Raw genomic sequence first — 27,999 nt, forward strand, 5'->3', positions numbered from 1 at the left:
TCTCACACGTGCACTCCTTCACGTGTCGGCTTTAATCCCGCCGGTCTCGTCACAACGGGACGGGAATAAAAGGTCACTTTCTTTTTAAGATCACTTTTTTTTTTTTTTAAAGCGTTGTTTATTTCTCTTTTGCATCACCAGACTGAAACAACCGTCCTTCCACATCTCAGCTGGACACAATAATCCGGCCCTTCCGCCCGACAGCTGTCAGGACAGCCTCATCGGGAACAATGCATGAGGTTGTCTTTGTTAAATACACACAATAGGTACAGAAAAATAACAATAATCCTAAATAAATCCAGCGAGTACAATATTGGACAGAACAAAGCACTCTGATATCATTAGATTATGATCGGTAATATTTACATTACAGCTGATGGCATGATTGTGCTTGGTAACACTCGCAGATACACATCGTAGAACTCCCTTTCCTGATCAGTCGGATGTTTTCAGTTTGTCAGATTTCAGCAGAGTGGTTTGATTTTGGCGGCGTGGCAGCAGAGGCAGCCTTCCCGCCGGTTCCCTCCCGGCCCAGTAACCTCGCCGGTCGCCCAGTGACTGCTGGAACAGACTCCAGCTTCACCTTTATATGCTGACCTCCTCGGGCATCTCTTTCCTTTAGGATCAGGTTTTTCTTCCCTCCTCCTCGTTCCAGGCGTCTATGAGCAGGAGGTACTCTACACGAGCCGGGTCCTGCTCAAGGTTTCTCCCTGTTCACAGGGGAGCGTCTTTAATTTTGTCTTTTTTGCTGTTGCTCGCTGGAGGCTCTGGTTGTGACAGACTGAACGAAACAGTATTCAACAGAAGACGACCATGTTTAAAGCACGTTGTAGTCGTGTTGTGTTTACGATGCTAACAGAGAAGCTATTCTGTCTCATTTTGAACAAACACGCGGCTAAATAATTTAAATAATTACACTTCAGTCGCCTTCTTCTTTACCTTCATGCAACTTAGAGCCCTAAATGATGACAAAACACATTCAATATATTCATATTTAAAACTTTACCTCACTATTGTGACCAAATCTCCTGGCGTTTTTGTTGGCTCACGCTAACTGTCCTGACTGACAGGTGATAAAAGCTTATTAAATAGGATTGAAATGATAATGCAACTTAAAAATTCAGGCCTTTTTTCATGTAGGAGTACGCTCTTGACTATAGCTGCAGCACAGTAGAAGCGTACAGACGTGACGGTAAATTATAAAAAGCTGTTTTGCACATCCAGATTAGAAGGGACAGCTCGCCTGTAGGTGCAAAGCTTCTGTTCATCTTTTAAATTTGTCAGAGTTGACTGGTTAATATTTAGTAGGACGTGAATCTTTTACATTACTATTCAGTCATGTTAAGTGGTCCATGACGGACGGGTGAGGTACCCGCTGTCCTCTGGGACGGGCCTGAAGATGGATGAGATGCTGTATAATTCATTGTTTGAAGGGGACCACCTTCCCAGAAGACTTAAAGTTTGTCCCTTTTGATATTTGCTGCTGTAGCCGCCGAGATATTAAATATTGAAATAAAGAAATGGCAATATTTCTGCTCAGAAGTGACTTAAAGTTTCTTTGTTTATTGAGGATGGGGTGAATATGTGAGTGTTTAAGGATGTTTTACTTCATTTATTAAGAGCTTTTGTTTGCGTGTGGCTTACTGATTAGCATGTCAGGTTAAGATCCTGCCTCTTGAGCTGTGTTGATTCTTCACATTTTGTTAATAATATTAAATTCACAAGTGTATTTAGCACTTTATGGCCATATTCCCCAAACTGGCATTTTCCCAGGAGACTGAAATGGCTAATTGGATTTCCACCACTGTTTCTGTGCGAAATGTTTCCTTTTAAAGTGATTTGCTGCTCAAGGGCTTCCTTTAATTCCATTTTTTCTGGCATGCTCAGCTCATTTCCATGATTCTTTTTCTCCTCAGATTGGTTTTATGAGTTCCTCAGGGGTGCTGTCACCCTTGAAAGACGAGGTAGCGCAGTGTATTCGCAAAAAAATAAAATAAAAATGCTGCGGTTTAACAAGGGAGGATGGGCTGAATGTAGATATAATCAGGAATAAATGAGTGATGAAAGGAAAAAGTGAAGAAATAACTAAAAAGAGAGGATTAATAACAGCAAATAAGAAGCGGTTGATCATTAAAAGGACATTTCCCATCAAACTGACAGAGCCAATAACAGCACAAAGTTCTAAAGCCGATTAACTGGATAACCATCGATTTGTCCATGCGCTACTGTCGTATCTGTGACTACGTCCAAGCAAAGCTAGTTCGCAGATGACCATGCAGTTGTTCTGTCGACACCCTGCTGTCTGTGTGGCGTCCCCCTGTCTCCTGGACAAAACAGACACGGTCCAGACACTGCAATGAACGAGGTCCACAAACACGCCACTTGGGGGGTCAAGAGAGGCGGCGGCCCCGAACCCACGGCTGCCGAAGCCTAGTGAAAGTTACTGACGTGACACTTGACGTCGTCCAAGCTCAGCACTGTTCCCTGGTTGTTGTTGCCGTGTTGGTGTTTCCTGCTGGAACAGCGGCAAAGCTTGTGTTTTATTACCTGGGGAGAATAGAAAAAGGGGATAAAGGCCGGTTTAATGACAGTGAAATTTGACCTCAATCAATTCCAAATCCTTTCACGCTAAAAACTCATAACGTTAGCGCTGGCGCCTGGGTGTCTCACCTCATAAAGGTAATCAAAGAGCTCCAGGATGGTGAGTATGCTGGCTCCAATGAAAAGTCCCATGTGTCCACCAATATCGCCTGAAATAAGATAAGCTGTGTTATTAAACACATCATTCACTACGAAGACAGAGAGATGAGCCCAGAATATAATGCAACTCAATAAATCTGCACCTAAAAGTCCGGCTACTTCATAAGCCTTCTTCTGTTCGATGGTTTCGTAATTGAGGGCCTCGAAGAAAATGTCTAAAACGAGGATATTATCCCTGTGGAGGAGAGCAAATCAGTCATATTCGGGTTATTCGTCCTTTTGTTAAAATCACATGACGTTAAAAGCCTGTAGTGAATAAGCTACTGTAATTTCATTCGCTTGACGTCTATTAAATCAGACAGGCGGATAGAGAGACCCCCAAATGCTGGCAGAAATGTGTCTTTGACAGAGCTCAGGCAGATTCACACTCATTCCAAACCATCTAGAGACAGCGACAGATGTTAGTGTCTATTTCATATTGTTTTTCAAAGCGCTTATGGTGGAGGGAATGAAAAATTACCGAATTACTTTGCTAATTGTTGTTTTTGTTTTTTAATGCGTTACGGTCGTGATCTCATCTAATGATCATTTACAATGTCTGAGTGCTCTGTATTTTCTCCTCACTTGATGTACTGCTCTGATTTGTTGTACTTCTTCGCCAGGTACTTAGCGGAGGCCTTGCTGGGGATCTTGACGAAGGAGAGCTCCTTGCTGTACCTGGTCATGTTGCACGGCGTCTCACACACGCAGTAATCGTTGTCCTTCTCCACTAAGAAGTCTGAGAAAAAAAGAAACCGAAAGTTCCTGATGAACTTTTGAACAGATTCCTTAGCCTCTGACCTAGAAATGTCACGAGACTCCCTGCGAGCGTGCGAGGAACGCTTCCTTAATGAGCCGGGTCAGAAGTGTTCAAAGCCCTTGTTGCTTACCCAGAGCTGGGTCAGCACATTCTTTGTACAGCTCCGGGGTGCAGTAAGGTGCATCGCCTGGAGCCAAAGAGCCACAAGCATCAATCACTTTAAGATCTTTGAACTACTGACATCAACTTCTCATCACCCCTCGCGGAGCAGAGCTTCCCACCTGGCATATGCACCATGCGGCAGTTGCAGTTGTCCACCAGATAACGCGTTTCGCAGTCGATGCGACAGGCCGTGATGCTGTAGCTGTCAAAGAAGTCTGAATCCATTGCTGTCACTTTACAGTCTCCCCAGGGAGGAGGAAGATAAATCAGCTGTACAAACACACATGGTTAAATATTTCAGACACTTCAGTAAGTGACAGTGAAGTGAATGTTGAGCTTGGATACACAGTGTATCTGACCTTGGTTTAGTATTGACTTATTTTTACTACTTTTGTTGGATTAAAAAAAATTCAAATGAGTTCTGACGCAGTTTAAAAAAACCACCCTCATGGAAAACAACGAACAATTGCATTTTAATACTTGATAACGTTGTCTATTTTGTTCCCTGACCGCCACCGTAGATAACGCCCAGAAAGTGACAGTTCCCATCCTCATCGCTAGATGGTGCTAAATCGCAAACATTTATTCATATCAGCGTTTTTATGCTTTATTTTCAAACCAGCGTAGGCTGATTGGATTTGAATAGTGTTGTAACAAAGATTTTATACCCTCTGTTCCTGGCAGGAAACAAAAGTCTGGAATCCCGGTGCCACTCCAAAGCCGAGCTGGTCAATAAAGGAAGGCTCTTCTTGACTGTGGATCTGAACTTTGATGCCGGCTTCAAATGATGTCTCATCTGTGGGAATTCAAAGAGAACCCAATCGGATCGACACGCCTGGAGGCTTCATCTTACCTTTGAATTCAGAGGAGGTTGTCCTCACCTGTTTCTCCCCAGATAGGCAGATATTCATCCTGCTGGATGTCCAACATCAGCTCCAGGCCGTTGCCCATACCTCCCTTGGTGTAGTTGAGCGGAGGGCGCCCATCTTCAGCAGCATTAAAGGTGTAACACTTTCCATATCGGGTAAAAACCTGAGAAAACAGAAACCCAGACAAAAATGATGGCTCTATATAAGGTACGTCTATGACTCATATGGTTCCTCCTATAGATATAACTCTTGTATAAAAGGATCATTATCTGCTACTGATAACTATAAAACTGCCAAAGTTTAGCAAACAATGCTTTTCCACCAGGTGTTGGTATTTTGCTCGGATTGCATGATGATTTTAATGGACCAAAATGAGATTTTAATGGAAAAACTGAAGAAAAGAGTGCAACAGAGGTCAAAGAGTGGGAGGGAGAAGGTCTGCGTAGTTTGATAATCCTGCACAGAAGCCGCAAAGAATGTTTGATTTAATGCTCCCTCGTATGCTTTTTTTGGTTCTTATAATGAACCGGATGTTACCATGGAGACCAATCATGCCAGGCAGGAGGAACACAGCGTTAATTCTGAAGGAAAGCCAGAATGCTTTAGACTGAGAGCGTGTGAGATGCGAGTGTCTACTTAGATGTTCTCAAAGCCACGAGTGCTTACAAAGAACCAGACATATCAGCATGGAGATGAGTTTTCTGAGGAGTTTATTGTGTTGTTTAGTGTTGTGAGTCACATAAACCGTGTGTGTGTGTGTGTGTGTGTGTGTGTGTGTGTGTGTGTGGGGGGGGGGGGTCAGAGAGAGGAAGGATGCAAAATGAAGGAGACAGAAACGGGGGAGTGAAGCAGGCTGCTGTTCGACGTCGTGGCGTCGTTGATTGGAAAAGCCCGAACAAATCAGGTTATTTTTGAGGAGGTTTGGGCGCTGCTGAGGAACAATTCAGCATTGTGGGCATGAAGTGAGAAGCTCCAGATGCAAATATGCTGCAAGGAATCAAGTCGACAGATAAGAATAAACTAATTTATGGAGGAGTTAATCAAAATCAAACAGCAGAGAGCGAAATGCTAATTTGTTTGATTCATCTTCTTTTGCATATGGTTTCCCATCTTCCTTATGGTCCTGATGTCTCTCACCTGCGTCTTCTCTCTCCCTGTTGTAAATAAACTCTGTCCTCCTAAATGCTCCTTCCCTTGTCTCCTGTCCCAGTTGCTCTGATGTGGACAGAATTGTCCTCCCTCTCTAAATAAGCTCGCTCCTACTGCAGTTTGAATATCTGTCATTGTTGCCTCTGCAGGACTCAAAACGAGCTTAGCTTTTTGGCATTTATGACCTGAAAATACCATTTCAATATGACCTGAATGTTGTGGCATTTATGTTAAACTCCCACAGTCCCCTCTTTTATGATGGCTGGCATTTCACGTTGCCTTAAGACGTGCCTGCGTCACAACTTTAACCACAGAGATGTCAACGTACCGGGACGGCAGCGAGCTGGGTGCAACCTCCCAGCTTAACACCTTTACATTTGCCATAAAAAATGATGATTTGTGCAACAGCGCTTTGACTAAAGGGCAAAATCAGCATGACCAAATCAACATCCAATCAATTCCTTAAATGCTAAACGTGTGCGTGTTCCAAAAAAGCTCCTGTGATTCAGAGAAACAAGCCTGAGACTTTATTTTTATTTTATTTTCATACAGGAAATACCTGCAAACTGCATGGAAAATCTGACAAGAGTCCAAACTAGACAAAAGGTTAGAATTTAAACTACAAGTTTATCATAGTGGATGCTATTCTGTACGAGTTTAACAGCAGTTTTAAAGGTTTTCTCCACTGGATCACTGTTACCTTGATAGACCTCCAAACCCAGACTTTATTGCCCTGTTGGGGCAGCAGAGGCTCTGTCTGCCCACTGGGCTGGGGGTCGCAGGTTCATGTCCCTGGCTGCAGACCAAATACTGAGAAAAAGTGGTCTGGAAGCTGGCGAGGTGCCAGGACATTTTCAGAGCACTGCAGAGGTGCCCTTGAGCAAGGCACTGCACCCCTGTCCAGAGCAGCGTACTCACTTATCACCCTCCCTGAATGCATGTGTTTTGTATGATCATATATGCAGTAATTTCCTCTCCGTGGGCTTAATAAAGTCCCCTCCTCCCCCCCCTCTTCAAGCCTTTGCAGTGAAACACTGGAACACTTTTTTCACCCCCACAACCGAATGCATAAATGTGTCAATTCACACAGTGGCTGCACTCAGTGCGCCTCATGAATAAATTAATCAACACATCTGCGCACGTGAAAACGGTCACAGCATTTGGATCAATACAGAAGTGAGGTTTTTTTTTTTTCCCTTTTCCAAGCGTTTGTTTCAATATTTGATGTTGAGATGCGGACGGCTTTAACCACTAACGGCATCAGACATTAAATGCACAATGGACGCACAGCGTGCACACTGTGGGTGCTTGTTGCGATGAATAAATTATTGTGCACATGTGAAAGGATCTCCACAACATGTGGAACAAGGGAAAAACCTCCACGTTGGCACGTGGAAATACTTAAAAGCTCCGCTTTGATGGGAATTGCATAAACTTTGGTACTTCCTGATTGGGCGTCACACTGGCTGCACCTTCGCAGGTCTTTAATCAATTAAGCGAGCACTTGTGAGTGATTTGACATATATTGAAAAGCACTCAAAGGTACTCTGCTGCTGTTAATCATGATGCACAAAATTATGCATATCTGTCTTTTTTTTTTTGTTGCTCTAAATCATAAATCCATACACTTTCCAATCCATTTAGCCAAGTCTCCCACCTCGCAGTCTGTGTGTGAAAGGATGTCTCAGCAGGGGAAGGTCAATCCATTAGAGCTCTTCTGCTGTACAGGAGCGTTTTAAAAGACTTTACAGCTGTCTTTTGTTAAGTGCAAACATTTTCTGTCTTATTTCGCTGTCTGCTTAAACGGCTATCATGCCGAAACGCGCTGTTTTAGGGCAAAACCCGGGCAGACAACAGCCCTCGGTGACAAGGAGCATCTGGTTTTGTAACTTGTGTATTTCAGAAGTGTAATCCGATTACAGCTGACCTGGAAACTCTAAACTGGGTACTGGGTACGTGAATAAACTTTATGGAAATAAAGGGATTAATATTAATGAGATTAAGAGTTTAAAACAACGTTACCGGCTGCTTTTATCCTGGACACGGATGCCGAGGTGCTAACAACAAGCTGTGTCGACAGGACGGAGCATTTGTGCTCCAGCGGTTTTGAGACTGAAACCCCGAGTTTAAAGAGCTGCGATTTCATTTTTAAGTTTCACTCTCAGGCTCAATGATGTGGCGACCTGTCTGCGGTTCGCTCCTGCCTCTGTTCATTAGCCGTCAGACCAGTTCTGACCTGTCAGGACAGTTTAATGTGACCTTTGACTGTCCTCATATACACCCTCCTGTTATCCCTGCCATGGTCAGGCCAATACCACTCTCCCCCTTAAACCCCGTGGTTCCAGTTTTTGGAACCATGCACTTCCACCAACATGATGTTTGTGGTCTGTCAGCTCACATTAATGTGCTGAGGGGGCAGCGGTGGCGTTGTCAGCGGTGGTGGGGGGGTTGTTCTTTTACCACTAGGTTGTCTGTGTACAGTGGAGAAGAAACTGAAGGAAGTTTTCAGCACAGGTGGAAAAATGAGGGAACCGCGATCCACCTGGCCCGCCTCTGAATTACCATGAAACCTTCGCCGCCTGCGAGAATTTCACCTGTCAGATGTAGGATTCGAGCTCCCACGCGATAAAAATCTTTTCCTCGCAAGTTCTTCTCTCGTCCTCTAGTGTCTCCCAAACTGTGAGACCGGGTCTCCAGTGGACTCGTCTCCATCTCCTCTGCAGCACTTCCCCGCCCGCCCCTGCTCCATTTGATGAATATTTCATCGAGCAGAAGAGACAGCCCTCCTCCTGCTCGCCGGTCCTATTCTCAGACTCGGTCCGGGCTCTCGGTACCTATCACCTTCAGAGACGATCGTGTCGGTGTGCCTCGGAAGAGAGTGGTGAGCGTATCACATTAGGAGGAAGCGGAGTGTGTATTCACCCAAATCATACACAGTATCATTCTCTTCTGGAATTCAAGGAAAGCCAGGCTTCCACTTGCGGAATAACAACAACCACAGCAGGGGTCCTCATTATCAATTAATAGATTGGTGATAACTAGATATGTGCAGGAGGCTGAAGTTTCTAGCAAAGAACACGACTTGGCATTGTTTTCACATCAGAACAAAATAAATGACACGGATGAGGCAGTGGAGCCGGGAAGCCATCAGTTCTGTTGCTTTAATCCTGCCCTCTGTGGATGGACTTGCACCGGTGCCCCACACGGAGAGGAAAGAACGCCCCGAGGGAAACTCCCCCTTCATTTATTTGCTGAAAAGAAGGGAACCCTATACTCCAGCCCCTGAAAAATGGCAATTTAAACTTCCTCCGGTGAAGAAAGCTCCTGGTGAATAATGAAATGGTCTGCTGAGTTTTGACGGAGGACATAAATGTCTTATAATTGTCAGTTCGCATTCATTACAGAGCTGTTCAATTTTCAATAACCCTTACAAAGACTCGTGCAACCAAGCGCGCCCGCTCTCTTGTGAAAGGGTGGAAACTGTTTCTGGTGTAGGAAGGGCGTCGAATTCATGTTGCCCGGCAGATACCGTAGGAGGGTTGACGAGAACGTCGCTGGCATCTCGGTGATAATGAAACCATCTACGGCAGCAAAGAGTGGTTGTCTACATCTGCCATGCTTGCACTGACTTTACTGGACTGTTCACAACAACACAACGATGGTGCTGAAAGAAGAGAGGGGACAGGGAGGCATGCAGAATGATGAGAAATACCCACGGATGCTGCTGCTGTTGAAATTTCTGTTCCCAAAGATAAAATCAATGATGAATCTGTGATTTCATTTAGATACTTCCATTACATAATTAACCTAAATGTGATGGGAAACTAACTCTGATCTCTGTGTCGTCGCCGCTTCTCCTGCCTAAATTTTGCTGTGGAGGGACGTTAAAACCTTCTCTGCCTCTCTTTTTTTCCCCCAGCGCGTCGCATCCGTCACCATCGCCTACAAATCTCCTGCCCGTGCGTTCGTGCCAGCCACGTGCGGAGCCCACGCTCACGCTCTCCGCTCTGAGAGGAACACCGGGCGGCGAAGAGGCCGGCGCAGCAGCAGTGGCGGCAGCAGCAGCAGCAGCGGCAGCAGCAGCGGCAGCTCATCGGGGCTTTTGCTCGCAGCTTCACTGCCCTCTCATCAGGTACAGCTGAGTAAGCATTGAGGGATAAACAGCCCCCGGGCCCAGTCACAGGGGCTCATGCTTTACCACTGCAGGAGCAATATAAGTAGCACAGCAGGGTTAAACAGGATTAAATCACATGTGTATTGTGAAGGCTCCATCTAACTATCAAATTTTAATAACTAAGTGCCAAGGAAAAGAATCCACCAGTGTGTGCTGCCAAGTTTGCCTGGATGGGATTCTTCAAGACAGTGTAAATGCCTAACTGGAAAAAGAAGAACTGGCTCAAGATGCTCAGCATTTTCTGATTTACATAAACAACGATATGAATAATTAGCTAATGCAAAACGTGCTTGACAAGCTGTATTGTAATTCATCTTCTTTTTTTTTTTCCACTCGACACGAGCATCTCCATGGATCTTGTGAAGCCGACCGGTGATGGGTCATTTAGGATGAGATTAAATTAGTCTCCAGAGACTGATGATAGCAAATCTGTCTGGCGGCTGAGACTGAGACTAAATGTCACCCGTGAATTAGGCGTCATTTGCTGTAATCTCTGGTTATGATATACTTGTCACTTACAATGAGTCAGTGCTTTGTGTGCTAAAGCCCGTCTGGGTGATCATTCGGATTTCAAAATTGGGGCTGTGTGTCTGATAAATACGTCCGCTGTCTGTGACAATCAGCTGTCATCAACATCCAGCAGTGTGGAGGGAAAGACAGCACTGGAATGCTAGTGAGGCTCTGCAGAGTGGAGCGATGTGATGCCAGTTTAGCTTAGTGCTAACATGCTAACATGCTAACATCCTTGATGATGAACTTGAGTGTAAGATAGAGATGCTGTGGACTAGATAATCCTTGGTCAAGTTCTGTTACTGTCTTTGTCTGCTACACACTGAAACTCTCGACTCCATGTGCAGAACTAGCCCACATGCAGAGCACTCAGCTGATTTGGAACCAAATGGCTTTAATATGTGCAATAATAATTGGACTTTGATGAAGTGCATGCAGGTTTTGCATGCATTCATTTGGCTATGGCGCCTGGCAGTGAACATTTAAAATATATTGTAATGGCTAAAGCATAGCAAGACGGCTTCCTGGGGAAAAGCCTCATAAATCAGTAAAACACAGTGGTGAGCAGAAAACCACGCGCTAGTGCATATGGTCGCATCCTGGAGAGTTACAGCCGTCATACATGAACAGATGCATAATGGTGACATGATGCGTGACGTGAGCATCTCAACTACTTCCTGCACATACTCCAGTCAGAACATACACCCGCATGCACGTGCACGTGCGCGCGCGCGCACACACACACACACAGGCACACAGAGTTTAGTTTCACGAGAGAGTACTTTAGTTTATTTTAGAAATGACTCCATGATTCAACGCTTGAGTGGGTTAGAGTTCAGGTTAGGTTTGAGACCAGCTAGTACACAAAGAGGCTTGAGCGCACGCGCATGTGGTGTGTGTGTGCTCGTGGGTGTGTGTGTGATCTGAACAACGTGATCGGGTGAGATGGTGCCATATTCAGAGGTACTTAGAACATTAATGTGGCCTGCGACACCATCTCATTCTAGTTTATGTGATCGTCTCATTGTTGCCTCTTTGTTGTTGACATGGTTCGGCTTGAATCTGCATTATTTTAGCTGCAGTTGGTTGAGAGGTTGGCAAATTACTGCGTCACTGATATATTTATAGCCCCAATACAAAACAATACAGAAACTTCCTCAAACTTTTCCCCCTTAAAATCTACTGTTTAAAAATGGTCAGAAACTGAAAATGAAGGTCAAGATGAGGCGAAAACAGGAAATCTGGCAATGGAAAGAAACCCACAGCTTCCATTTCTCTGAAACGTGAGAGAAATGGACCAAACAGATCTCACATTTCATTAACTGTCTTTCAGTCGGATGTTCCCAGAATCCCGACAAACGGCAATCAACCCCCGCATTCATTACCGGGAAGTTTTGGAGAAGTCCGGAGGGCAAGAAACTGTCAGGAGGGAGAAGGGCCCTGGAGCACTTCCCCTCTCTGTGACAAATTTCACACTCTGCTGGGAGGAATCCACTGAGACTTTAGATTTCCCAGCCTGCCACGCGCTGCTGCTGAATACCGAGAGATTAGTCCACGTTCCGAATGCCCCGTGTAAGCGGCTGTGACTCCGAAATGTTCACACCATCCCGACCTGTTCAATAGCAAAGTGACAACCAGGGAAGACTCCAGCTGGCAGGCAAGATAACGCACACTCTTAAAGGTCAAAGTCGGCCGAACACAATGTTTCACAAGGTTATATTGAATCACCAAAACATTGTAATCTCACCTCAGGTACAGTTAAATGAGGAAGAGTTCTTGCAAGTGGGTAGAATCAATATTTCTGCAATAACACCGAGGTGTGAAATCAGGGAGACAATGCGAAACAGTCCTTGGCGAGTCCACCCTCCAGAGGTTCCACTTGACCTTGCAGCTCCTCTCGGCCTTACTGGGATTTACAGTCGCTTCCAGCTGGTTGTTTATCTGGACTCTCTCATCCTCTGCAGGGGAGACGGAGCCACCAAAGAGCCGTTTAATAACAGAGCATAATTTTAGCTGAGCTTCAGACACTGTAATGGCAATCAATTACTCTGTCTGTGGCTGCTGGAATGCTGGAGAAGGGCCAGGCTTCTGTCCTGGGCTCACTCTATTAGCACACTATAATGCGGTGCTTTTCCACAGCACTTTACCTGGTCTACCACGTTTACTTCCTTTTAAGAAGAGCAGGTCCTTTTCCATTGCAAGTAGTAACCATTCAGCATTACTCAGCGGCAACGTTTACAGACGCATGAGGTGCAAAAATGGCTTTTTTGTGGGTTGTATGTGTACGTCAGAGGTTCTCTCCAGGCACTTCCTGCTTTATTCTTTCCACTTCTATCCATTCCTACGCATTTGTGTCTCATCTCCCTCAACTCCGGAGTAAACGTGGCCTAAAGATGTAAGCCATTGTGAGTTCCAAACTTTCCAATTTGTCTATAACCACATTGATTGGTCGCACCGCGCCGCCTCTGAAAGACTCGCGGTGGGAGATGAGGACCAGCGGAGGACACTGCAGGCTGAGGACGGGGACATGATGAAGCCGTGAACAGCAGAATCAATGTCTTCAGCTCTCGCCAGGAGGCTGGAAACCAGCACCGTGTGAGCGATATTACTGCTTCTGCGGGAAGCAGGTTGCCAAACAATAATCTGACTCTAGGAATTGTCCGTCAGTCAAACGTTAAGGTTGAGTTTTTCTTCTTTGAATCATCTGCATCAACGTTAGTTTTGGTGCCGTGTTAAAAGCTTCGATGCTGTTTGGATGGTCAGAGGTATGTGAGTGTGTACCGTAGGAGGACGGGAGGGCTGGTGTGTTTACAATGACTCCTCTAGTCTACACTGAGAACTGGACACACACACCCTGCTGCGTCCTGGGAAAGAAAAGGATGACAGAAATGTACAGACAGGTGTCCTAACCTTCCTTGTTAGGGTGCTATCATGACTCCTATTTATTGTGTTGAAATGAGCTGTGGCGTTAACCTGCCCTCTGTACACAGAGCTGGACGGAAATGCTCGTCCACAGGAACAAAGGACGCCACCCTCATTCTTTTTTCTTTGTGTTTGTCCAGACTGGCCTCAGCTGAACCACCAGGTCTTTTAAAAAGCAACATGTGCTGTACGCTTTGTCTTCTGTGTTTGAGGTAGGGATAGAAGGTTTCATCTCACTCTGTAAACACAGGCTTGGGCGAGGATCGTGAAAAGGTCTGCAATAGTTTGAAAACCACACGTACACGCACACACACAGCTGTAGTCTGCTTAATATTTGCAGATCAGTTCATGTTATGGATCACCTGACCTGCATTTGAAAGGGATTGTGGTCTTTGCTGTTATTTAACGGCTGTCATGACACATTAAAACTCTTATATTGACCTTTTCGGCTGCCTGTGTTCATCCCCCAAATAAAATCCTAACATTTCAGATCTCTTTAACCTAATAACAGAGTTAAAGTGGAAGAAAATATGCACCCACCCGCCACAGCAGTGTGACAAACAGCATCGTATATGGGGCGCTTATTAGATCTCTCCTTCCATAAAGTCCAAACATTAGAGTTGCAAAGTTTTGAACCAGGATGAAAAATCAGACTGCAGACTATGAAATCAAAACTAATTTGATGTAGGCAAATACTTTCACTTTATGCTCTCATGGGACTGACTGTTTAGCCTCCACATATGATGACAGAGAGCCGTTTAAGCAGGTTAATTCCAAGCAAAGGAAGCTTCGCTTTTAGCCCAAAAGTCACATGTGTGCTGTTAAATCAGAGCAATTCGGGACGGCTGTGATCGCTGGTGGCTTAAAGCCAGAAACAGTCTGATGTGAAGGCTAACAAGACGAGTCCTGGAAAACGAAGATGGCCCAGATCTGAATGTGGGTTTGAGAGAATGACAGCCAAATAAAAGGGCAGAATTGTCCAGGCCCTGTTTAAAAAATAAATAAATTCAAAAATAACCCGAGGCTGCTGAAAATGAGCAAAATCATCCCAAACTACACAGAAAAAAAGGAATAGACGGACGGAAATGATGAATCCAAGGGAAGGTGATCTCTGATGGATTAAAATGAAATTGATTTGTATCAGTGACGATTGGGCTTTTGTCAATTACTCCTTTTTTTAATTAAAAAAAGGCCCATTCTAGAACCCCCCTGAGAAAACAGAGGGTGAGGAGAGTCGATGAAGGAAAAGGATCAGGAATTTACCACCTCTTTATCAGGCCAACGTTGCTACTGTGACCTGGAAACTTTTAATGAGAATGAATGCTCCTATTTTTTTAAACATATTTAAAATACTCACAAGAAAGCCACCATGAAAATAGCTGATATCTTTTCGGACTACTGATAATCCTGCCTGTTGTGTAAAGCAGCCGTGTTTGTCGTGTATGATGAGTTAATAAAAGGTGCCTCGAGAATACTGACATGAATTCTGCCTTCGCCAACCTCTGCCTGTATCTCAATTTCAACATAAGGCTTAAATAGAGGCAACAGAGAGAATAAATCCATCCCTAACATCTACTTCCACCTCTCTGTCCACAGCCTGTAATCAAGCAACAGTAATTAAGCAGCAATTCGAGGCTCTGATGGTTAGAAATCCCCCATTTTTTATTCTCCAAAGACAACCAGAGCAACAGCCAAGATACATTTGGACAAAACAATAATAACCCTGAGATGAAGCCAAAGAAGAGCTTTAGTTTAAGACACAAAACATTCTGCAGCACATATATAACAAGTGAAGTTCTCTACTTATACCTGCTCCATCTGTGCACGCTGATGAACCAGGAATGAAACGACTCTCCTTACCCCTCTGCTAAATAGAGGGCCCGTCAGAACCGTCAGACTTTAACGTAAGGGCTGTGTTTGTATTTGAAGTGATAGATCAGAGAAGATAGTTATTATTTCTCAACATATAACCTGACCTCCTGTGCATCACGGCTCCTCTATTTCTATCTGAACCTTCGCAGCCCAGATTCACACCCTGAAACTCATTTGTTTGTCTTTAAATGCTAATGGGGGACATAACGAATGCCACTCAAAATTATCTCCTCTGGCTGATATCAGTGTATAATTAAAACAACAGTGTCCTTAATTAGGTGTCAGAGGTGATAACATAGAGCGCTGATAACTCCTTACAGACACTCGCACCTAATCACCCCCTCGTTTCTAAGCAACAATGGCATAATAATGAGTGGAACCATTGGGCCCAAACTAATTTCCAAGTATGAGGACTAATGCCCTGATTGTTCAGTGGCCTTCCATAAGGAGGTTATTGTCTTTAGTTATTCACAGTTTGTAATTAGCTATTTTTTTCTCCCTGCACATAATTTTTCTTAAACATACTTTACATTATGTAAAACCCACATTTAATGTCCACAAGTTGAGCCAAAATGAGTGCAAAAAGCATTTTTAAGAGTTTGACAAAGGATCAAAAGAATTCCTGTCAGGAAAGTTGCTGGAACTCTTAAACTCAGCTCAACTCTGGTGTCTTTAAACGTTTTTAATTGGCGGCTCAGACACCAGCGGAGCTGCTGCCGTCAGCTCGGCGCGGTCATTATCTGTCTTTCTGCTGTCAAAAGTTTGAAAAGGTACTGAAATAACTGAAAGCACTCGACTCAGCGAGAGGATCCAACACCTTTCCCGTTTCTATTTTTGCCGATAATGTCGGCGCGTAGGGCTGCGTGGACGCCCCAGGAGGTGCAGACCCTCTCTCTTCTTTGAGTTTATCGGTGAGCTTCACGCTCCGACTATACGGCTATTATCATCCATCATGCACTGGTCCACAGTGGAAACGGCAGCGTATCCTTCCAAAGCCTGAGCCAAAAACATCTGAGATTGGACGCAGGTGTTGGACCTGGCAGAGCTTAAAAAAAATACCAAAATGGCAGAACGCAGTCAAAAATCTAAGCGGGAAATCAGCCTATTTTAATAATTTTTCACTTAAAAAAGAGGGTTTTTGAGTGAGGACTTCATAAAGGGATAAGGAACACAGGGACACTGAGGGGAAGGAGGAGACTGACCACCAGGGTCAGCAGGGAAGGCGAAGGCATCTGCACGGCGAGGAGGCCGAGGATGGAATAATAAGTCTCTGCTGCCAGTTTAAACAGGTGTGTCCCTGTCAACCAGAGGACGTCGAGATGCTCCGGACGCAGCATCCTTCCACTTATCAGCACAGAGGGGGAGGGGTGGGGGGGGTGGATGACCAGCCCAGAGTAAACAACAAGCAAAGCCAATTAAATATCTCAGATATAACTGTCATTCGCCACCTCGCTTAGCACTGACTGATGTCCTCCATTCCACTCTGAACATCACTTACGGCGTTTAATGCCGCTTTTAACTCGTGCCCAGTGCATATAACGCTCGCATGAGTGATGGCTTTAATTTGGTTTCATTACCAGAAGACTTGCATCATGACTTTGCTGCGTGTGTGGGAGTGAAGCGGAGGAAAATGCCCATTCCTTCGGACTCTGCGTTCAGATTTCAGAAAAATAAAACCCCATTAGTGATTCCTTTACCCACTCAGCTGGTCTGACTCAAAGCTTACTTATCCTACACCTGCACATTAAAATGGAGTAGGAGTCGCCTAATTAGAAGAATTACCTTGTTAACTGTAGTTGTATAGTCAAGTGGTTACCATGGCCACAGGGCTTTTTAATGAGCGTGTGATTGTAATAATAATATAGTAATAAAGAATTCTCCAGACCTTCATGTTGTTCTAAAACATGTGAATCATCAGCAAAAGGGATTCTATATACAAAGATGTAGCATATATATGACTACCTTGATGTGGCTCCCTCCTCACCTGCACTGGCGTACGCTCAGGCTACAGCAGATGGAACAGACTGTGAGCACGAGTCTCATCAGAGGGTTTTGGGCACTAACAACACCCTAAATTGTCCCTGAGCTTGAGAGCCATGCACCAGTAGCCTGCTGCTGCTCCTCCTGCTGCCTGTACAGACTGCCGGTGGGCTGGTACTTCTGGTGCTTTTCAGATTTCCTCATGTAAAGGTCAACCTCTCCTCTACCCCCCCACCCCCCCACCCCACTCCCCCACCCCAGACACCACGTTGCAGCCTCACGTATGGATGAGAATACCCGGGCAACCGGACCATCTGCTATTGTCCGATATTAAATATTTTACGCATTACTTATTGTCTGGGTCTAATTCAAAACCCCATCCATCTATTGAGATTAATTCAGATAATACATTTGTAATAAATCCTAATTATTAACAGGAAGACGCATTTACACGTTTACTTTTGATTAAAGGTGTGATCAATGATTCCGATAATAAACATGCCTGTGTGGGAAAAGTAAAAACTCTGTGCTGGATGAGACAGAAAATTTGTCCAAGCGGCCACAGCCCTGATTTTAGCGATGACATCACTAAGTGGATCTAAATTCAGATGCCCTTTTTCTCTTCCCCCTGCTCTTCATGAAGCACGTGCGCTGTGAATCCCTCTGGTGAAGCTTTAAAGTCAAAAATGTCCCACTGAAAAGCAATAACGCCGGCCAGGGACACCTGCCAGAAACGTGCAGCACTTCTAAGATTTTAATTGCACAGAAAACTTATTTATCCATGTTCTTATCAATCTCTGCAGCTGTGGGGTTTTTCGTCACTTGCGCGTAATTTCAAAACACCGATAAGCAGAACAACTTCAGTCCGCAGCAGAGAACCCATTATTTGCCATGAAGGAGTAAATGTTGTGCCCACCCAGAGTAATCAATGATACGTGACCTTCAGCAGATGCGGGAACAGATGCCCACATCTGGCACCAGTCTGCCGTCAGAGCAGTTTGTCGGGAGCAGGAGTCGATGCACAGCAGGCTGTACGCTCCCCCACTTAATGAAAAACACCTTCTTTACTTCTCAGGCGATCATTTTTAATGAGCTCATGAATGAATGTCAGAAATTACTCCCAGGTATTGAACAGTTGGAGATCTGCTGTCAGAGTTTAAATGTCTCTCAATCCATCTCTGGGCTTCGGTGTTGTGTAACCACAGCGTGCACAGGCCAGAGCCAAGGTGTCTACAGATCCACCAAACACCATAGGTACACATGAGTCCACACGCCTCAGTAAACTCTTGCTTCTGTTATTTCCCACAGACACTAAACGGGGTCTGAAAGCAACGTTGCTGCTCGGGCTGCAGGCCGAGTCAGCGCCGCTGCTGGTTAAGTGATTATCTTGGTAATTTTGATGGTAATGTCAGTCTGGGGGTTGATGTAAAAACACAAAGCATCCAGGAAACAGTAATCAGCCTCCTGCTGTTGTTCTAACACTTGTCTGTTTTCGCTTCCTCGCGTCTTCGTCTTTCTTTGACATTAAAAATCAGGAAATATATGAATCAATGCTCCTTTTATTGCCACCCAGCCCCCCCCCCCCAGTTCTTTCCATGCCTCGTTGGGTTCACGTCTGTGCCGTATTTCACACCTACAGAGACGATACAGTCCGTGCAGCATCCTCTGGCTCAACTGTCGTGACAACCGCTCCCGTCTGTCCTCTCTGGCGTCGCCCGGCGCTGCGTCCATTTCTCCGACCTCATCTCTCCCGTCTGTCCATGCAGGTTCTTTGCACAAATGAATTTCCTGAAGACAATTAGAGCTGAAACCTCCTCCTCCTCCTCCTCCTGCTCCTCTTCCTCCTCTGCCAGTGTTGTTACTGCTCTGGCAGCCTTATTTGTCTACAGGAGCTTAGTGCTTGTCTGCCATAATTCACCTGTGTTTACAGCGCACGGCCCCTGACAAGGCAGGGTTATTGCCATTGCATTTATCAATGTTTCAAAAAAGATTTCCCCCAAACGTTCCTCTTAAATTCCCTGCGATCCATTCTCCCCCTGTGTTTAATGTCTCATTTAGTCTGCATCTACACTCCATTAAGAGAATAGAACGTCCCTACTGGGTGAAATATGCAAACTGCTGAGCTTTGGTTTCAAGGTTGCGTTTTGTCGCATGAAAAGAGGATTTAGGATTTATTTATAAAAACATACAAGTGCTTCAATGTACGCCTGATGAATTAGCAGAAATATAGGCCTTTGTGCAGGATTTTTCACCATATATCATCAGAAAAATTCCTATATTAGACTGAGAAAAGCTTTTGAGTGCAAGAAACTCGAACACATTGAACTGATCACTCTGGAGTAAGATGTTGGCGTTGCTTCTCTATATGCCTGGGACGGACAAGGTATAGAAAGAGAAAGGTTTCCTAAAAATATGCTGATCAAGAGCTTTTAGTTGAAGCTTGAATGGGCATCACTCATTTTGTTTGGAATTGATGGATAGTATCTCAAACTACAACCCTCTATAAGGCGCTTCAGCTGAGTAATACTCGACCGTATCATCTGATACCCACTAGCAGGGGTTTCTAGACTCCTAGAAATACCTGTTGGCTTCCTTCTGAGGTCTCCTGAGCTCCAACTGCTGGTCTGACAGAGCTGTCCCAGCCTTCCTCGATGCAGAGACCAGCCCTCAGCTCACCTGCACTAATCCTCTGGATGAATAAACCATGGGCCCAACAGAGCAGCCATCCCGAGCTATTTTCAGCTGCAGCGACTCTGCCCCAACCCCCCACCCACTTCTTCCCCAGTCAAAAATATCTTCATAAAAAGTGTTTCCCCCTCTCAGGCCTGGGCAAATAGAGCGTGCCTGAGCTGCATTACTGATCCGTCTAGAAACCAGCTGGAGTCATGGAGATGCCAGCTGAATAGCCTTTAACGGCGTGGGATAGGATATCTCAGGGCTTTCAGATGAGCAGTTTACTGAAGTGAACATTAAAGTTAAAGCACTGGAAAGATTGGCTGGTGCAGAAGTGTTCTAAAATAACTGGTGATCACTGACAATCAATCTCCAGGGGAAAACATCCGTCTCCCACTTCCTGTACCACAAATCTGCCCCCTTATTTCGCACTTCTTTTACTTTATTAACTTGCATTTAAATATGCTCGATAAATTTTCTTTTTCTTCTCCTAAAATTTCTAAAAATGTGGTTTGTCTTGTCTCAATGGTGTGGATTCTCTCATCTTGCCACATTGGATTTAAAATCGGAATCTTATTTAGATATTTAATTAAGTGCGGGGTCCCTCCCACAACTTGCTTGGATGTGCGTCATCCTACACCATCTCTTTTCTTTAACTTCATCAGCGTTCTGAGACTTTCCCAAACTGATTTGCTCAAACTAAGTGGAAACTCGAACTAACTGTGAGCTGGCCCTCATTAAAAAAACACAATGAATGAATGAATAAAAACGATAGAGGCGCAGCGGCGGAGGAATAAAACAAAGAGCCAAAATCCATGTTAGCACTGATAGCTTTGCAATGAATCTTTTACGTTATTAGGGATTGTGACGGCTCAAATGCAGTTCCAAAAGTGGGAGCGGCGGAATCCACTGGTGACTGGTGGAATCTTGCCTAATGTGTGTGTGTGTGTGTGTGTGTGTGTGTGTGTGTGTGTGTGTGTGTGTGTGTGTGTGTGTGCTCATAAAAGGGTAGTTTCACACTGTCGAGTGTAAGAGATTGACTATAACAGCTTTAAAGATTACCTGTGAAGGTTTAATCTGCACTGGGGTGAGTGGCATAAATGTTTATCAAAGTTGTTAAAAATGTGCTCGGTCAGATTGCGCCCGGCTCTCCCGCTGACGCCGCTGATGGAGCTTCTCTGTTATGAGACGCCGGCGTTTACCTGCTGATCTGGGTAAAGTGGCTGCAGTGGCCCTCCGTCAGGAGACGGTCAGCACTAAATACTCCGTGTTCAGCACTGGGGGGGGCAAATATTAATCTTCTAAATGCCCTCAGATGTTTGTCCCCTGCGTGGTGCGGTAGGTTTGAGATCTTCACATCGCGTCTCCTCTCCATCAAGTAGTTTTGGGGAAGCGAGGGGAGAGGAGAACAAAAGGACGGAGGAGAGAGGGAGGGAAGCTCCGCTGAGGGAGGTGAGAGCGCGATGTGAAAACAAAATGAGGTCTGTCACGCCCGTGGGGCTCGCTGCAAAGCGTGGAGATGAAGGGGGCTGGGGGGGGGGCAAAGTAAAAATACTTAAGAGGTGAGGAAGAGTAAAGAGGAAGATAAGTGCTGAGAGGATGATGTAACTGCTGAGATGACCCTCATGCAGCCGGGCAGTATGGACGGCAGCCGCCAAGCACACAGGAGCAATGGAGAAATGCAGGTTCTAAATATCCCTTTAAACTTCATTGTTTGTGGGGGAAATGCTAAACAGCCACACAGGTATCGTGTTCTACATGGTAATGGGGTTATTTTCCACCCAGTACTGAAATAAGCAGCTTTTGTGCAGCACCAACCACCGACCACCCTCCCTTCCACTACTATCCCACAGTATTTACAGACCACATGACCCAGACAAGAGTCCAAGTCATGATCCCCTCAGGCAGATATATTTGGGTAGTCGGCAGACTACCAGCTCTACAATTTTCCGAAGGACATAAATTTTACATTTCCTATCTTGTGGACGTCATATCTGCAGGGTGGAAACATGAAGCCTCCCTGTCTGCTCAGGAACCTACGAGGAGTAGATGTGACTCTTCTACCTGCTGCCGGCGTGTTTTACACATCGAACACTCAAACCCAAATTGTATGTTGCCCCCCTCAGACATGACAGCAGGGATCAGATTACAGAAATAATGACACAGCTGTCAGAATATCAGTGCGTCAGGAGGTTTGGGAACGTGTGCCGGTTCCCGGGGTAGCGCTGTCAAAGCCCAAGTCTGACTGGCAACAAAGGCAATCGGACCAGAAGAGCTCATCAGAGACGCTGGTTCTGTTCCCGCTGACTGCAGTTCACTGCTGCGCTTAAGTGGGCGCACTTTGTCGTCTACTTGAGGAAATACCTCCGAGTCCAATTAGCGGAGATGCTTCTCCTACGCGGCGGAAGCGAGCGCAGAGGGACCGCAGGGTGCTCTCCACAACGGTTATCCCTTTCATCACACAATAACCTCTCACGCGAGACTGATTTATAGAAGTGCAGACAGTTTATGGTGAATAAAAGTAAGTAAGTAAGTAAGTAAGTAAGTAAGTAAGTAAGTAAGTAAGTAAGTAAGTAAGTAAGTAAGTAAGTAAGTAAGTAAGTAAGTAAGTAAGTAAGTAAGTAAGTACGTAAGTAAGTAAGTAAGTACGTAAGTACGTAAGTAAGCAAGTACATTTGGACTTTGGATTCAGGAATAGAACAGAAATATCTTTAAAAATAGGGATACACATTTCTGCCCTGTTTTTGGTCTGGTTGGAGTTTTAGGATTTATGGCAAAGTGGCATTTTGTTTCAACTTATTGCAATTAGACTGTGTTGTCATGACAGCAAGACCGATGGAGGTTCTACAGGTGCCGCCTGTTTTTTCGGAGTCAGCGTTCCCTCTGTAAAAATCTTTGATAATAAAAAAAGAGGATGAGGAAGCGATCGCGTCCATTTGGTTGTGAACTAATTCTGAATTCAATTCACACGAGCAGCCCGAAACATTTCCCTAACAGCCTCTCCTTTTTGTTCCTTTGATCTTTTCCACAAAGGAGCGTCAGTTGGGATATATCTCCTTCCTTATTCATCAAGCACTTTGCAGTGAAACAATGAAAAGTTTAACAATGCAGTGCATCAAAGGCGGCCTTCAAAGGAAAGCGCCTTTTCCAGTTTTCTAGAGCTCTGCGCAGAATACAAAGGGAATTAGTGAAGGGAAGGGGAGAGAGGTCTTAAACCTCTCCAGGGGAAACACCTCTCAGCCTTTGCAGCCACGGCGCTCCAGCCGAAGAATTTGCAGAGCGTCGTGGCTCTCTTCAAAGAGAGGAAAAATAACTTACAGTGGACTGAGTGGAACCGCGAGGAGTGGGAAAGGGAACGTCAAAAAACAAATCAACAATCGTCCACTAATTAGAAAAGAAAGGGAATTAAGAACCATCAGAAGCTCTTTATGTGCTTCCATGTGATGTAAAATGAAGGTGAATTAATTACACACTCCCTCGCACCCAGGGGCAATTTAGGACAATTTTTGCAGGGAGAGCTGAAGTTACCCCTGGACGAGTCACCAGCTGATTGCGAGGCCCTCTGTGAGCATTTTGGGCTTCTGTACCTTTATTTCAGGCTTCATATATGATATGATGAGTGAGCTGAACAGTAGGAATCTTGCCACTTGTGGCTGGAGTCATGCATTTTTAAAATGACTCTGCTGTTCCTCTTTTGCCGAGAAACATCACATTTGTCCAGATCCAGACTGTGTTTATCGCACCACGCTCCGAACATTTTATTGAACACCTTAAAATATGCATGCGGCTCTAAAAAGTTCCTCCACAGACGTCAGACGAAGAGAGGCAGGGGAGAACTACCATCAAGCTGGATCCCATGTATTTACTGGAGGCTGCTGAGCGGAATGATTGATGTGTCGCCCCCAAATTAAAACCCACATCCAGCAGGACGGGAGCGGCAGCTGCAGCAGTGGGGCTTTAAGGCTGAGGCGTCACAGCCAGACACAACCGCTGCGGGGAAAAGCATCAGTCAGGGCCGATGGTACGGTGGCCCACAGAGCTCAAGGTGGAGAGCTCAAGAGAAAAGGCAATGTTTCGATTCAACATTAAAACACATTTTGGGTGACCATCTGTGACTTTTGATTAGCCGTTAGCAGCTTCGTTACTTCACGCAAAATTCTGCCTCAGACCTGGGATGTACGTGTAAATAGAGTGTGCAAATTAAATGCATACAGTTAACCCGTGTTAAGTTTTACAACTATCAGATTTTATCATCACAATCGTCACAATATTCACGGCGTATTAAAATAAAAATCCGAATATTGAAAGTCATCTTTATAACATTGCTACATAGCTAAAATGAGGCTATCTGGTCCTGTTGCTCAGCCTGTATCACGAGATATTCAGAAATATCATCAAATCTATTGTGTATGATTATTAAAAATATAAACCCCACATGACATGTAAACATTTCAGTGCAGCCTGGATGTTTTCCATCTCCTCTTATTAGTTTCCTCTAACTCAATTGTGCTACTCCATCGTGTTTGTGCGTATTCTTTCCCCTTCGTGCATTTAATTCCTTTTCCCCTCTTTAGCCGAGTGCAGGCACGTCCTGGCTGCAACAATCCAGCCATCTTTCATTACAACGGATTCTGCTGCTGCCTTGTTTTGAAGCAGGAAAGGATATGAGTGCACGGATGAGAAAGATGGAGGCAAACATTTGCACACAGCCTCCAGGATTCCACTGAATGGATAGACAGATCAAAACAATGATTTATCATTTAGCAGGGACAGATTTGATGTTGTTGTAGGCAGGGCTGATAGGAAAAACCACCACGACTTTATCGCTGAGAAGGAACCAATCGGGAATGCAGCTGTGCACGTCAGGGAACGCAAATGTTTGCCTGCACTTTGGGGAATATGAGACAAACACAGTAACAAGTGCTGTGACAAATGTTCCCGATACAGAGCAGCAGGAGGGGGAGCGCAGCAGGTGTCATCAGGTTCGGTTCGCGCGTGCTAGCCCCCCTCCATTATCAGGAATATACCACTAGTCAATCCCAGTTAAGTGCAGACACTTTTTGTTTTTTTTGCTTTATTGTTACGTCAGGACACCATTCATTTAACAGATTTCTTTGTGCTACAGACCTAATTGATGTTGATAATGGTAATGATGGGGAACACTCACCACTTTAAAGTCCTCTGCTCTGCACTCGGTGCCGTGGAAGTGGCAGGACAGCAGCATGTCCTTGATGTCGTGGCCAGTGCGGTCATAGAACTCCCGCATGTTAAAGGGTCGAGGCTTGAAATTGTGGAAGTCCGCTTTCACTTTGAGGCTCTCCAGAACGCTCTCCTCCACCAGGTGGATGTCCCGGATCTCGTACCTGGCACAGAAAAGTGAGGATCAATCAGTTACAGGATTTAACGGAAATAAATGAGGCTTTAGCCCCTAAATTTTTACTTTGTAATCTGAAATATGGGGTTATTTCTGATCTGTACTCAGGAGGTCAATGATGATTTTACTCTCACATCTTTAATGTATCTGGTGAAATGTAGACAGCAGAAAAATAATCTTAAAAACTTTATTAAGTTGATAGGTAAACTCAAGCAAAAATCAAATGTCCACAGAGGACAAAGATGGCTACCGGTGCCGCAGCTTTATTGATAATTCGGCGTTCATTTTGGACCTGTCTGGTTTCACACCAGCAGCCTGCAACACAAAAGCTTCATTTCTTGGGCTGAGAAATTTCGCTGGCTCACAAGAATCTGCTCACGCTGTAAATGCGCCCACTCTCCACCCTCACTGCGGTTTCCCACTGCGTTATTATTAAAAATGTCACCACTTTAATGGACTCGCCAATGAGCAGACTGCTTTGAGGTTTTATTCCAAAACACCACATCCAAAGAAATGCTTTATAGAAGTCTGCCACTGCTTTCACAGAAATGTGGACCTTTATTGATCTCTTTGTCAATGTATTTCTATTAGAATGCATGAACAAGAATGGCATTTAGTGGCGTAAATAGTAAACCTTGGTGCCACAATCCATTCTAAATGAGAGCAAATAGATATTTAACATTAATTATAGTTGGCTGAACATGGTCATTTGATAGTCATTGGGGTATTTATGTGGCATTAGCATTGAGCCAAGTCTTTTTGTCTAATTGAATGAACTTAATTGAAGAGAGACGTCCACTCCCCTCTGTTTGGAGAGCAGGCAAACCTGCCAAGATTGCACTTACGAGATAAAATCCCATAAGAATCAGCTGATGGAATCAGCAAACTCTGACACTTTGGTGAGCCATGAGTTTAAATATCAATCCAGGAGGCTTTTCTCAGACCCATCCAAATGCAGCTGGAGAGTCATATTAAATGGTGCCACGAGCACTTTCGTTTCTGACTGCGGATAGCGGCCAAGTGTCCTCCTGCAGCCCCTGATGCAGAGGGAGAGTTTAGAATGGTACTGCGAAAATCAGCATTCTTCAGTCTGAAAGAACTTCCCAGTCAACCATTGTCAGGAAACCGCAGTATTTCTGATTTCCAAGCTTTACCAATGTTCATGATGCCCATTTTTACGTGCAGATCTGATTCTGATTAAGGCCCATAATCAGATTTAGAGGATATTCTGAATAAGATGTGTGTGGCTACTGGACTCTTAGCTGCAATATTGCACAAAAATGTGGAATGTTGCTGTGCATGAAAACATAGTTCAGGCTAATTTTAACATCCTGGAATCTTCATTAAAGATTCACGACAGAGATTATAAATGTGAAATATTTAAAAAAAGGTTGTCAGCACTGTCCCGACCTTCTCGTGACTCGCTACCGTTCAGGGGTTCACATCAATTTGTAAAACACCTGGCAGACCGCTCCTCGCTGGAGTCTGGCCCCCAAAAAGTTCTGATTTGTTAATTATCTCTGCTTTTCTCGACATTATTACAGCGCCACAGGGACGTCAACCTGTTTGACAAACAGTGTTCAAAAGCAGGATTAGTCACAGCTTTGCTCCGTGAGTTTGTTCTTTATTCTCTTCTTGGGCTGCAACGTGTCTGATCCTAATCATGCTCTGCATTTTCACAGATTGGGAAAAACGTCTATATAAAATTTGTTATTGACTCAGAAAAACATGGATAAAATGGGATGGGATTTGTTCCTTTTGAAGACAAGCAGATTAAAACGACAAACTGCAACCAGAGGAAAGAGACTCTCCTCTTCCTTGTCCGTCCCTGATTCTGCTGCCAACTCATTATCCCGAGTTGCATGACCAAGACAAATGGCAACATCATTCAAGGATGAGCTGCCTGCTCTCCAGACAGAGAATGACTCAACCAGGTAGAAACCAAGAGAGCTCAAGAGATACTCAAGATTCTGCTAAAAGCAGAAGCACCCAGCCTCAGGAGCAGCCTGGATGCAGAAGAACAATGCTTTGGATGTAGAACAGCATGAAAACTGGAAATATTTTAGCGATGCTCCAGTTTAAATTTTCAAACGACATTTTTAAGAGTTAACTTGCAGTTCTGTCCAACTGTTTGAGCCAATTTTTGAACTGAACTCCAGCAAATGGCTTGTGAAACCCACGTGACAGAGATGAAGTATTACTGTGGCCAGTGAATAGTTGTAGTTGTACCAAGACCAGCGTGATCCATCATCACCTGTCGCCTTAGAATGTGAAACTGTTTAAACAAGACGTTATTTGCATTAAAAAAAAGTAATAAAACAAGTGTTTTCTGAAGCTTTCACCTCTGGTTGAGCAGGGCCAGCAGCTCACCGGCGTGATACAGGTCGTTGCGCGTCACGCGACTGAAGCGGAACGCGTTCAGGTTGCAAAAGGTGACCGCGGGGAACGCCATGACCGGGGTCGCGACCTCGTCCACTTTGGTGACGTGCGGGTACTCCAGGTAGAACTGGATCCGGTCCACGCACACGAAGAACAAGAAGGCGAGCGAGCCCAGGAAGACCAGGAGCCAGAGGCAGCGTTTGATGCAGCCGCGCTCGTACGTGAAAATGTGAGCGATTCCGTGCAGGCTCGAAGTGTGCGCGAAAACTTCAAGGGGTGGTGGTCGACTGGCGTCCACGTCTTCGGGTTCTACTTTGAGATCCATTCTGCTGCCGCGCAACAAGCTCTGTTTAAATGCCAACCGGTCAGGGGAGTTTCAAATCACTCGCGATGGGAGGAAGCGGAGGTGTCCAGGTCACCGACGCGTCACCGACGT

The 27,999-nt window shown here is 44.9% G+C and overlaps 1 protein-coding gene across 2 annotated transcripts; it reads right to left on the reverse strand.

The window, feature by feature from the left end:
- Positions 1–77: 77 nt before the first annotated feature.
- Positions 78–27,995, reverse strand: LOC130530665 (acid-sensing ion channel 1-like). 2 transcript variants are annotated; one of them, XM_057042047.1, is made up of 10 exons: positions 27,527–27,995; positions 24,978–25,173; positions 4,543–4,693; positions 4,330–4,457; positions 3,781–3,931; positions 3,630–3,686; positions 3,325–3,478; positions 2,844–2,935; positions 2,671–2,750; positions 78–2,547 (listed from the first exon to the last, which is right to left on the reverse strand). In XM_057042047.1, the coding sequence occupies exons 1-10, from the start codon at positions 27,886–27,888 to the stop codon at positions 2,431–2,433; spliced, it is 1,488 nt and encodes a 495-aa protein (XP_056898027.1). In that variant the 5' UTR covers positions 27,889–27,995; the 3' UTR covers positions 78–2,430. The 2 variants fall into 2 exon arrangements, with proteins under 2 accessions (XP_056898027.1, XP_056898026.1); XM_057042046.1 differs by having other exon boundaries at positions 2,671–2,935.
- Positions 27,996–27,999: the final 4 nt, after the last annotated feature.

This window comes from Takifugu flavidus, chromosome 8 (genome assembly GCF_003711565.1).
Source record: "Takifugu flavidus isolate HTHZ2018 chromosome 8, ASM371156v2, whole genome shotgun sequence".
Lineage (NCBI taxonomy): Eukaryota > Metazoa > Chordata > Actinopteri > Tetraodontiformes > Tetraodontidae > Takifugu > Takifugu flavidus.

Coding starts and splice junctions, on each gene's coding strand:
- LOC130530665 (XM_057042046.1), bottom strand. CDS start 27,888: ATGGATCTCAAAGTAGAACCCGAAGACGTGGACGCCAGTCGACCACCA. Junction 25,174..27,526: donor CTGGCCCTGCTCAACCAGAG/GTGAAAGCTTCA, acceptor TTTCTGTGCCAG/GTACGAGATCCGGGACATCC. Junction 4,694..24,977: donor GAGCAGAGGACTTTAAAGTG/GTGAGTGTTCCC, acceptor CTGTTTTCTCAG/GTTTTTACCCGATATGGAAA.